The 12,828-nt window shown below is 40.9% G+C and overlaps 1 protein-coding gene across 1 annotated transcript in view; it reads left to right on the top strand.

The window, feature by feature from the left end:
• The first annotated feature begins 3,318 nt into the window (after positions 1-3,318).
• LOC133457078 (metabotropic glutamate receptor 7-like) overlaps positions 3,319-12,828 on the top strand; it is a 78,243-nt gene continuing 68,733 nt past the window's right edge. The window contains exon 1 of the mRNA XM_061735945.1: positions 3,319-4,555. Coding sequence (XP_061591929.1) covers positions 4,049-4,555 — 507 coding nt within the window. The 5' untranslated portion in view covers positions 3,319-4,048. The remainder of the gene's footprint in view (positions 4,556-12,828) is intronic.

Genomic DNA, 12,828 nt, shown 5'->3' with positions numbered 1-12,828 from the left:
GTATATATATATATATATATATATATATATATATATATATATATATATATATATGGCTTAAGGGGAACGTGTGGCACTGCAGGATTGAGTCCCTGGCGGTGTAGTGTGTTACTGATGGAACATTTGTTACTTTGGTCCCAGCTCTCTGCAGGTCATTCACTAGGTCCCCGTGTGGTTCTGGGATTTTTACTCACCGTTCTTGTGATCATTTTTACCCCACGGGGTGAGATCTTGCATGGAGCCCCAGATCGAGGGAGATTATCAGTGGTCTTGTGTGTCTTCCGTTTTCTAATGATTGCTCCCACAGTTGATTTCTTCACACCAAGCTGCTTATCTATTGCAGATTCAGTCTTCCCAGCCTGGTGCAGGTCTACAATTTTGTTTCTCACGTCCTTTGTCAGTTCTTTGGTCTTGACCATAGTGGAGTTTGGAGTGTGACTGTTTGAGGTTGTGGACAGGTGTCTTTTATACTGATAACCAGTTAAAACAGGTGCCATTAATACAGGTAACAAGTGGAGGACAGAGGAGCCTAAGTTGTTACAGGTCTGTGAAAGCCAGAAATCTTGCTTGTTTGTAGGTGACCAAATACTTATTCTACAGAGGAATTTACCAATTTATTCTGTAAAAATCCTACAATGTGATTTCCTGGATTCTTGCCCCCCCATTCTGCCTCACATAGTTGAAGTGTACTATGTACTATGATGAAAATTACAGGCCTCTTTCATCTTTTTAAGTGGGAGAACTTTCACAATTGGTGGCTGACTAAAAACTTTTTTGCCCTGCTGTATGTATGTGTATGTATGTATGTATGTATATATATATATATATATATATATATATATATATATATATGTATATGTATATATATATATATATATATATATATATATATATATATATATATATATATATATATATGCGTGTCACGATCTTGGGCTTATTTAAGGTGTTCAGAGGAGCAACACGTTTAAGGAGAAACACATGCTACTATCCAAATTGATGCATTACATTGTGTTTCAAATAGAAATTGTGCTCCAATTTTCTGTTACTGCTAAATACAAAATAACCAATATGTCAAATAATATTTTCCTATTCCATTAATGGTCTCTGAAATCTCTTTGATAAAGAATTTGATTTAAATTGGCTGAATATGATTCCATTCTGTTTTTAATTTCTCTCGAAGCAGTGCCCAGGGGTTTTTTGTGTTTTTTTTAAATATAATACTTTAACATCAGCAGTCTTGTTGATCATTGGTGGTTGTGCTGTGGCTGAGTTTGCTACTTTATATAAAAGCAACAGATGTACCAACGAATTTGCAATCCACTGAGCATGTACTTATGAGTCAAGTCAATCAACATTTATTATCATTATGACATTTTGAATATGAGATTTGCCTAGAATAACAAGTAGTAAGCACCTTTTTAATAAATGCCAGAGATAACCAAGCAGGTCCCTGGCTCATGCAAATTATCATAATCTGCTATTTGTGTAAAGTGACCATCTGTGCAATTAAATAAATTGTCGGTGGATGTGGTTCATTAGGAAGACATGAGACATGTTTACTTCTTGAGTTGTGGTTAATTCTCAATATTCCAAAAATTAGAACCATTCTTTGTCGGAATGATGTAGAACAAAAAACAATGATTTGCCTATTCAAGACTTGACTCTACTGCAGTTCATTTTTATCATGTTGGGCCAAATATTCTCTGAAAAGTCTCAAGTTGACAAAATACTGCCGTGACAGTAATGAGAATCAGCATGAGAGATCATAGTTTTCCATTTTATGTTTAATCTTATCCAGTTAAATTCAGAATAAAATGTAAAACTCTGCTCCTCTCACACAAGCTTCTTTAGGTCCAAGCTCTATTGTATCTTAAAGACATCATAGTTTCACATCACAACAGATCACTTCTCTCAGACTAATGGGTTTTACTTGGAGCTCCTAGAGTTTCCAAAAGTAATAGAAGGCACAAGCCTTGAGTTATCAGGTTTCCCTTATATTGAATCATTTTCCCGTTTGGATTCAGGAGGCAGAGTACCTCTATACCTTTAAGACTAAAATCTTTCTTTTCTTTTTCCTTTCTTTTTTCCTTTTCTTTTTTAAACCTTATAATTAGGGCTGGCTTAGGTGTCCCTGAGGCATCCCTTTAGTTATGCTATAGGGGCCGGCAGCTAGAGCAGCTCCCATGATGCATTGAGCACATCTCCTCACTCTGCTCTCTACTCTTCATGATTGCCATTTTTCTCTCAATGACTTTGCGTTTCTCTGTTTTCCTTCCAGTCACTTGAGGCAGATGTCCACCTTCTCTCTAAGTGTGGTTCTGGTGGAAATGTCTTTCTAATCAAAAGCGTCCTTCCTACCCACTTGTACGGCCCTCCTGCTTCAGGCGTGCAATAGATAAGGGGGGAGGGATCAATTTGAAGATCCAGTGCAAGATGTTGGTTTCCTATGGGCTGATGATGAGGATGAGGATGATGATGAGGATGATGATGATAATGATGATGATGAATTCAACCAATTCTGTGATCCTAAATTGGACTGTAGTGAATTTATCTGAAATGTATAGTTTGATTGTTTAGCAGGACTTGAATTTCAGCTTGTTAGGATTCTCTGTAAATCAGCCTGGAATGGCACGATTGAATTGAATTGAATTGAACTGAATTGAATTGAATTCAACTGAAATGATGTGCCTGTGTGTGGAGGCTGCACGAGTTGAACCAGGGATGTCTTGAGAAGAAGGGGTTGCCTGGGAAACCAGCCTGGACTCCAAACGCATCAGTCCCCCCCCCATCCCTCCCTCCCTCCTTCGTTTTAAAGGTGCATCAGTAATTAATCCAAAACTATTTCAGGAAAGATATTTTTAAGTAGGCTGATGAAGTCCTCCATGGATGTGCAGCTCTTCTTTGACAATTTCCCCGATCTACATTTCACAGCGGCCACCGTCACTATCAAATGAAAAAAAAAAGCTAAGGAATAAAAGAGGAGGGAAAGTTGTTTTTGTGCGCTTCATAAGGATAAAAGAGTGAGGGGAGTAACGGGAAACATAAGGCTGACATGCAAGCACACGGAGAAGCACTCAGCAGAACAATCACCTCTACAGTACTGTATATGCAAGACTTTAAGTATCTGTTGGTCTTCCTACACAGTATCATCTGCCGTGTTTGGAGAAGCATGGGCTCCAACTTCCTTGGAAGCCTCAACCTGAAGTGATCCTAATCTCTCTTTTTTTCCCTCCTCTCAGCAGAATGACGTCTCCCGTGGAAAGGGGGGCTGAAAACTCGGCGCATACAGTGAATCTCTCGCTGTGACTCATTCATTTCGTGTTAAATGCGACCGGTTGCGGAGACTGAAACAGAGTCGCGGATTTAATTAGGTATCTTTCCTCAGTTCTCCGTGGTAGCGATCGCACATCTCCGCTGCTATTAATCGTTTTCTCTCGTATACTCGCGCTCTCTCTTGTCTGTCTCTCCCTCTCTCTCTCCCTCTCTCTGGAGTCTGTGGAGATGATTGTGCACCCTTGGGACGCAGACACCACAGCTGAGCCAGGCATCTCTGCGCGTCCCTGGACTTCTTCTGGGTAAGAAGAATGTCACCCACTTCTGCCGGTTCTGCATTTATTTAAGTGCCGATTTTTGTTGGAATCATCTCTGACATCCACTACTTGGTATAGCCTTATTATAATTGCCGCTTAAGGGTGTGAAAATATGCCAGATCTTAGCGGGGGCTACGGTGCTTTTTCATTCGCTGCTTGGATTTATAGGATAAAATAGACACAAATTAGGGAAGTTAATCTTGGAATTGTATTGGTCTCCTCTCGCTGACATTTCCTAAACTAATGGATGTGTGAGGCTCCGCTGTTCAACAAGCCGCTCCAGGCTGCAGGATGGACGCAGCTCTGAGCCCTGCGCTCCTGCTCGGTTCTCCTGCACAGCTTGTTGAATCCCCTCCTCGGTGAGAGCGATGAAGTGCTTCTAACAGACTCACAAGCAAGCCCCCTTTTTTTTTCCTCCTGGTGCGGATTGCGCATCCTTCCTATAAAAGTTTACCATGGCTGGCCAAGGCGTGCGTCGGAACTGTGTATGGAGGCTGCTCTGGCTCTGGCTCATGGGCACTGTGGTGGATGTGGCGCTGCCCATGCAGGAGACGTACGCGCCTCACTCGATCCGGACCCAGGGCGAGCTGACCCTGGGGGGGCTGTTCCCGGTGCACGCCAGGGGCGCCGACGGCGCGCCGTGCGGGGACCTGAAGAAGGAGAACGGCATCCAGCGGCTGGAGGCCATGATGTACGCCCTGGACCAGATCAACCAGGACGAGCAGCTCCTGCCCAACATCAGCCTGGGCGCGCGGCTGCTGGACACCTGCTCCAGGGACACGTACGCGCTGGAGCAGTCGTTAACTTTCGTGCAAGCCCTGATCACGAAGGACACCTCCGACGTGAAGTGCACGAACGGGGAGCCGCCGGTGTTTGTCAAGCCTGAAAAAGTGGTGGGAGTCATCGGAGCCTCGGCGAGCTCGGTATCGATTATGGTCGCCAACATCCTACGCCTCTTTCAGGCAAGTATTTGAGAGTGTGCACCACTTTTATATATGGCTTTTATGTTTTTCTCCCACTATTTCAGCTGAAAAGTCTTTTGATGGCCGTGCGCTTCAGGGCACGGATGGAGTCATGATGCGCCTACTCCTTCCTCCACACCCACTAACGAGAAGTGAAAACAATTAAAAACTAGATCCCAAAATAGTATCAAATTGACACCCTTATGAACGAGAGTCGGCATATTTTGGGGGGTTAATCGTGTACAATCCGGTATATCCTCCCTCTCTCGCTAGAATATGAGCCCAAAAGGCAGGTGAGGTGAGTTTGGGAGGTTTTCCAATCCGCTCCACAATGTGGATGCGACAGCTGAGAGTGCTGTTGCATGTCCCCGGTGGTGCTGAGAGAACAGCTTCCGTCTGTTCCAGTCTCATTCCGGAGTGTGGACGAGTGGGCACTGACAGCCTCACACAATCGCACCCAAACTCAACAACCCCCTCCTGAGAATAGCAGGCCTATTTCATGTGATTGCACATGATTATATGAGCCTCTTGTATGCCGAGACTGAAAGTGTTTATATAAGTGTGTTGTGTATTTTATATATATATATATATATATATATATATATATATATATATATATATATATATATATATATATATATATATATATATATATATATATATATATATATATATATATAGCCTTCACCTGTAAGCCTTCATTTGAGCTGGACTTCGCTTGCTTTTATCTTCTAGGGGGCCTTTTCAAACCAACTTGTTCAAACTCTTTGGGAGCCCTTCAAGCCCCATGGCTGCAAGTCAATGAAATGATTTTACAGTACTTACTTAAAAACAAACAAACACATAAAAAAAAAGAAAATTCTTAGTTTGTGAGATGCATCGCAGTTCCTGCTGGCTAGGAGTCAACTGATGTTGGCTCACTGCTGGCGCTGCAGTGAATAGGGAAGCAGTAGCAGGGAACCAATACAGCCGATTAATTATTTAAAACACATTTCCATAGCAAAATAGCTAATTACTTCAAATACCACGCGGATGCTCTGCAAGTGTGAGGAATTCGGCCCGATTCTCCTCGCGTGGAAACTGGGGAGGACAATCAGGGCTGCAGTGCTTGTTCCAGTGATTTGTGGTTGCAGACTGCGACTCTTAGTCTCGTCTTGTAGTGTTTAGTTTGACTTCAATTAGATAAACCATGGGCCAAGCCGTGAGTATCTGTTTAACTGACACTGTAGGACCATTAATGTACTTAACAAGCTTTTAGTCCCTCTTCATCCTCTTCCCATTTTCACACACACACACACACACACACACACACACACACACACACACACACACACACACACACACACACACACACACACACACACACACACACACACACACACACACACGCAGACACACACATACACACACCAATGCTCTTATTTATTTATTTATTTATTTATTAACTGTTTTACAGTAGCCATCCTCCAGGGTTTTGTGGCTTCGCTGGCTGGACAGTTAGAGTGATGGTCCCCACCACAACGATCAGCTTTGGCTTTGGTTCACTTGTTGTAGGCTGAGTTAGCACATTAAACTTTTATAACTCCAAGTTGGTAAAAACCCTCCAGTCATGCTTTGAAGATTTTTTTACTACACTAATTTTGATGCAGAATGAGTGAGTTCTGAGATGTGTTTTTTTTTTCTCTTTGCTTTGCTTTTTGAAAGCTGCGTTCAACACTAACATGAGTAAATTTTCTGACATTTCAAAGACCACAGGAGAAAGAGATCAGCCCCTTGTTCTGCTCACTCTTCCCCCCCCCCTGGCCACTTGGGCCTACCCATTTGCGAGTGTCAAGCTGTCAGAGTGTAGGTGTAGCTTATGCGTAATGTGGCGCTGAAGCTCCGGCGTTGTAATCAAGCTTGAAGAATCTGTGGAGTGACAGCAGTTGTCATACAGCCTCATCCATCACCTTGCATTTTTCTCATTTCCCCAAAGAGTTGCCAGAAAGCTAGATTGAATCATCACACCTAAATCTACACGCCAATGAATTTTGTCTTCCTTTGAACCTGTCTGCACCTGAGTGCTCTTTCTGTTCTCAGTTGTACCATGCAACACTAAATGTGAAGTCACTTGATACTGTATAATCAATGCAAAATCCCGTGCCCCCTGCCTATTTACCTTCATTAGTCTTTCACTGCTTGATTGGTGTGATGCAGAGCACACACATCTGATTCTGTTTTCAACTGCAGTTCATAAACTATTAAATGTTAAAGAAAGAAGCTTGGGAGCAAAGCTGTTTAGATATAATTAGAGACTAAAATAAGAAATAAGAGGCATCAAATTAACGGGATAAAGTGCTTCATTACTTGTCTTCATCAATTGGAATTTTATTTAATGACTGAATAGACTTCACAACTAATGAATCCAATAAACTCCTATGATGATTCTTTGCTCTTAAAGCATGTGGACAGTGAATGCCTGAGCTGTCCTCTTAGGTGATTTCCCCCTATTGTTCTTAGTGAATATCAATAGGTCATTCAGCCTCTCACTCCTGTGATAAATGAATCATCAGGGAAACTAAGTAATGATTGCAGATTTTATTGCCAGATTCGAAAGATCATGCCTGCCTATTCAAGACATGAGTGGCTACTGAACTGTTAATGCTGGGAAATTGACATGTGGGATAGATTTTTCTGAGGACCCAAGAGGGATGATCGATACTGTTGCCATGGTGAGGCCGATTTGCTGCTAAGATGTTTTTATTTCAGTGCCTTTCATGCTGTGTTTGAAATGAGAGGCAACAATACCACATCAGGAAAAAAAACAAAAAACTATCAGCCAAAGTTTTGAATTGTTATCAGGAGCCATGATGTTTTGCAGCTTTGAAAATCCCCCAAAACCTTAGTCTTAGCTCTTGAACACAAGGAGGAAAAAACTGCAGCTGAAAAGACCAGTTGACTTTGTCCATTTGTACATTCTGGCCTCCTGAATGAATCTTGAAATTGATTTTTTTTTTTTGTTGTTCAGATGACATTTACATCATGGAGGGCAGTCTGCAATTCTGTGTTGAATATTTTCTCCCAAAGGCAAAGACAAAATTTTGTATTGAATGTAGGTGAACTCTGTCTTGTCCTTGTGTCTGGGGAGGTGGCCCTTTCACAGCAGCTGTCTGAGTGAAGCATTGATGTGGCAATGGAAGAGATGGACACCAAATGGATGCGATGATTGCATGTGTGATGCATTACAGGGTCTTAAAGTGACACTAAATAGCAGGGGTTAAGTATGTCTGCTTCTCTAAACACTGTTGCCAAAGTCAATTAGTCATATCCCTGATACTCTACTCAGTGTCACGATAAAAATAAAAAAAAACAACTGGTATGTCACTATGCAGCATTTTAGTAGATACGCACACACACACATGCATGTACACACATATGCTCACAAATTGCCCTATTACCATTGCTGAGGGAATGAAAACGCAACTGTCTTGTGGACTTTTAATGAACCACACCAGTGGTTTCAGCTCTTGTATTTCTCTCCATCACTTCCTAATTGGCTGCTTTTTCAGACTTTGACACAGAGACCTGACTTAGTACACTTTAACTTTATAATATCTATTGGAAATACAGAAAGGAAAATGAGTTATTTCTCACCTCAACATGCTATTGTCTTATCGGACGGGGGAGTACCTTGAGTCGCTTGAGTCGTTACGGAGCATGTGTGACAGCTGAACATGGGAAAGAAGTGAAACAGCAAACAGTTCTTATACAGCAGAAGCTGTAACAAAGAACAACGTACCCCGATTGGTTAAATATTTCCTAAAGTCCCTCATCTGAACATTCAGCAGGATTTTCCATGTGGATGGGAAATTAAAAATGTTTTTGGATATGGATGGCTTCAATAAGCCATGAAACCCATCTAATAAAAACCAGCCTGTCTTTAGCTTTTCAGAGAATTACAATATAAATCAAAATGGTCCGCCTGTGAGTGGAGCTCTGCGATCGGCTGAATTTTTTAGTTACTGTTTTGGCATTCATGAAATGGAGATTATTGAGAAGGCTCTCGACTGGCCAGGCCGTACCCCTGCCTTTAGCCCAAAGAGAGTTGGGATAAACCTGATCCCCGATACCCTAAATAAGGATAAACATGTATAGGTAATGCAGGGATAGATAAAGATGGCCCTATTACTTTAAAAACTCAAAGCCCCCTCTAACAGTTTGCTTTCTTTGTCAGGATGTCTCAGGCTCAGGTAACAGAAAATAACCTTTAATTAGCACTTCTTATGTCACAAAGCAGCATCCCTACCAATGTGGCTTACGTTTGAGCCCACTCCTACGCTAACGTAGAACTGTAGGTTCACCATATATAAATGCAGAAGGAAGATGAACGTGCAAAAATGATCTGTTCAGTAGCTGATAATGATCACCCACCCACATAATTCTTCCTCTGTATTCAACGTGGACGTGAAAAGCAAACATGGCTGTCCTCGGGTTATAAAGGAACTGCAAGGATGTTTTTATTCATAGATTAGCTGTGATGACGCATCAGACATCAATTGTCAACTAAATTGGTCATTGACTAAGGACATAGGAAGATAATTTGCGTAATTACCGTATTTAGTTTGCAGGTATGTGCGCATGTGATCGTGCATGTGAAGACATTTAAAGCGCCGTGCCCCTGGGAGATGCTTCATGAGGGGAATGTGGAGGAAGATAGCAGAGAACCGACGTTTGTTCACTTGCACTTTTCTTTAATGGAATGCATACATCTAGAATGAAACACAACACTTCCTTGGTGTAATAATGTTATTTCTGAAAATAGTAGGAATCTAACATTACGCGATCAGTGGTTTGCAGTGCGTCTTAATGTTACTGTCATTTCTTCCTGAATTTCAAAGAAAAGAAATTTAACCAATAATAGACAGATTAGTATGTGCAGAAGGAAATGCGCACCCTGAAATAACACATTTCTTTAATTCATTTCTTTGCCGGTGTCAGTAAGGATAATGTTATTCAGTACCTCTCATGTCCCGCTGGTTCTCATTTAAGCCATTTAAGCAGATGCTGACTTTTGGCCAGAACAATCCAGAATTGGCAAGGTGAACTGTGGCAAAATGCATGTGGGAGAAGAGGTAATGTGGATGGTATTACAAGCATAAGCTGTGGTGTTAGAGTCACACAGAGCCAAACAATCGAGTCCTCCAAGCTGAGAATTATACACCTTTTTAATGATACACTTTATGCTGTTCTCACTTTTTCTGTCCTCCATCCTGGCAGTCATGGCTACTTGCACAAAGCATGAACCTTCCCCTTAAATTTCTTCTCTTCGTAAGTCATGCACTTATACAAACACGGATACAAACAATCAATACTTATTTAAGGAGAGGTCAAAACCAACAACTCTTTGGTATTGGCTGGATATCAGTTAGCATTGCTGTTTCTCAGGCCAGAGTTCAAACACACTGAACTGTGGGAGAGGTTAGCAGGGTGAGATCGAACTGTGTCGAGAAGCAAATAAATCTCAGTATGATAGTAAAAAGCAGAATAATGGCTGTGGATACAAGGACCAGTGTTCACTAGAGATATCAAGTTAGACAGAACAGCAGCAGTCTCAGTACTAATAAGATTCCAACTGAAAATGAGCTTAAAATGTATGTTTGAATTGGATTTTTTGACTTATTCTGTTGAGTTTACAAAATTTGAAGTCAAGCGTCACAAAGCAGTTCTGGTATCCACGCATGCAGAAATATTTTCTAGGTCTTCAATATTTCATTTTTTTTCTTTTTTTCCCTTTTACCGAAACAGTGAAGTAATGCTGGTCATATATATTCATGCACATGCAAACGCAACATACCATAAGCAGCTGACGCAATGCTAAAAAGTAATAATAATAAATAAAATACCCCAGAGTAAAACAAGTTGTCATTCCTGTTGACATGAGGCTGTTAGGTCAGGCGCTTGCAATGAGGAGAATATGTGAAACTATGACCATCTAATATTAAGTTTGTTCCCACAGGCACAAGGCGGATGGTGCACTTTATTATTCTGCTACAAAATAACTTCCTATATGAATAAATGTTTCTCAATGAAAACACATTTGTGTTCCAGTCTTTCCTTTTTTAGACGTGTGGCAGCTTGGTTATTGAAGACTTTCTGTGTATAAGAGGAACATTTTGATTTTGTGTGTTTAATGAGGTGTCATTCATTATTTCTGGATCAGTTAGGGGTCTTTGTTGGGAGATATCAGCGGCTCAACTCTCCCAGGAGGGCTGTTACTCTTCCCTTTATTCCACCTGCTTAAAAGCTTAGCCCGCTGACACTGAGGTCACACCAGTCGTAACTTATAGCCAGAATGATTATAAAGTGTGCGAAAAGAATAGGTCTCTTAAACTTTGTTGGAAGTTTTGTGTGGCTTATCTGGTGAGCAGACGGAGCCGAGGAAGAGGAAACCCCATTATGTCCGATCCTCTTATGTGGATGAGTGGAGAGGCGCGAGGAGGTCTCTGCTGGCTGCTGGTCTGCCTTTCACTCATCCCTCTGAGAAGGAAAACTTGTCGCTGTTGATTCCGCAGAAAACTATCAAGTTTAGAATGAAAGGCATTTTTTCAGGGCTCATAGCTGTTGGCTTTAACGGCGTCACTGTGATCCCCAGTACAGTCACTTCAGAGTCTGAATCACAAACTCATGCAGATGTTGTAGGTCTGTTACTCTTTATTTTACCAGGACACCCCTTGACGTAACCCACCAGGACTGTATGCAAAACACAGTGAAAAAAACCATAGCAAGACCAAATAAAAACTTAGAAGAGCATACAATTAAAGCATCATGGAATACTGTAATTTAAGACTGGTTTAAGTGCAGCAGCTAGATTCTTCAGTTTAAGTAGTTCTAAGTTAGTAAATATTTGTCTCTTTTTTAGTTCTTGTCTGAGCACAAAATGTCAGCAGTGATCAATAAACCTTTTTTTTTGTCTTTAGCCCACAGCTTCACAGATCATGATGAATGAGTCAAGTACATTTGCTGCTTCAAAAGGAGGCATTGTTATGTGGTATTGTTCCTCGTCTGAGCTTTGTTCTCTGTTTTATCAGTATCTTAGCACTTTTCCCACTCCTGATCTGAAATTACGCAACATCTCTGAAATTACACCTCAATTAAGACTAATACTCGTGCTTGTTGGGGATAGCGATCCCCTTCAGAACATGAAAGAAAATGGCAGCTAACAGTGAGAAGCGAGGAAGATGCTTTGAAGTGTTTACCAAGTTTTTAAGTCGGCCATGAGACTTTGATTAATGACTAATAATACACGAGAAATCACAATCAAAATCCCCAACAGAAATTGCATAAACTCATTAAGATAAAGTTTTTGTCATTAAAAAACAAAAAATCTGTCTTTTTATTTTCCCAGAGCAGAGTCCTGTGACACATGGTTATCTTTGTAACAGACGATTATGTGCTCCAGAGGCAGTGTTTGAGTATTTGAATTGTCTGCCAGACATGACACAACACTGTCACTTTGCTTTTGGCCACTAAGTTTAAAAATGTGTCGTTCAATGTGAGGTTTTAGATTTGCGGGGTACCGTGGCATCGTAGACGCAGCTCAGAATAGAATTACCCAGATTTCCTGTCTTTGTCTTCACCCAATTCTTGCTGTATTTCTCACACTCTTCAAGTGGGTAGTGGAAAGCTGAAACACTGATTTTAAGAGGTGAACCCTACAGATGGATATGAACATCAAAACTTTGCCCCTTAAACTAACTACTAGAATGAGAGATGTGAAAACATAGTTCAAAAATGAGCTTTTGTACTTCATTTTTGTGGTATTTTATACTAAACATGCCAAAAAAATTTAATTATTATACCAGGAAATTGTGTCAACTATGTTTATAATTGTAGATGAACCTCCCGCCTCCTCAAATGCAGATTAGAAGACAACAAATGGGTAACGAAACATGACACTTTATTTTTTTAAATTAGAGATGCAATGGTTGGAATTCTCTTGGCTGATTACCGATTATTTTTTTCGGTGAGTGTGACCCGCCGATACCAATTTTGCCGGTTCCAATTTTGCCGGTTCCAATTTTTTTTGGGGGGGCGAGGGTTTAATTATCCAATTCTTTTTATACTCAAAGCTTCCCTTTTTTCTTTTTTCGCGCCCTGATTTTTATCGTTTATCAGTAGTAGTTTATTTACAGTATATAATTATTTGCTGCTATGTACAACTCTTTTATCATTATAGTAACAGTCGGCCATAAACTGACTTTATAACTCGCTTGCGATCAATAACTGTGGCCAGA

The sequence above is a fragment of the Cololabis saira genome, chromosome 12 (assembly GCF_033807715.1).
Source record: "Cololabis saira isolate AMF1-May2022 chromosome 12, fColSai1.1, whole genome shotgun sequence".
Taxonomy (NCBI): Eukaryota; Metazoa; Chordata; class Actinopteri; order Beloniformes; family Belonidae; genus Cololabis; species Cololabis saira.
The sequence above is the reverse complement of the archived record's forward strand: the minus strand, read 5'-3'. Positions and strand labels throughout refer to the sequence as shown.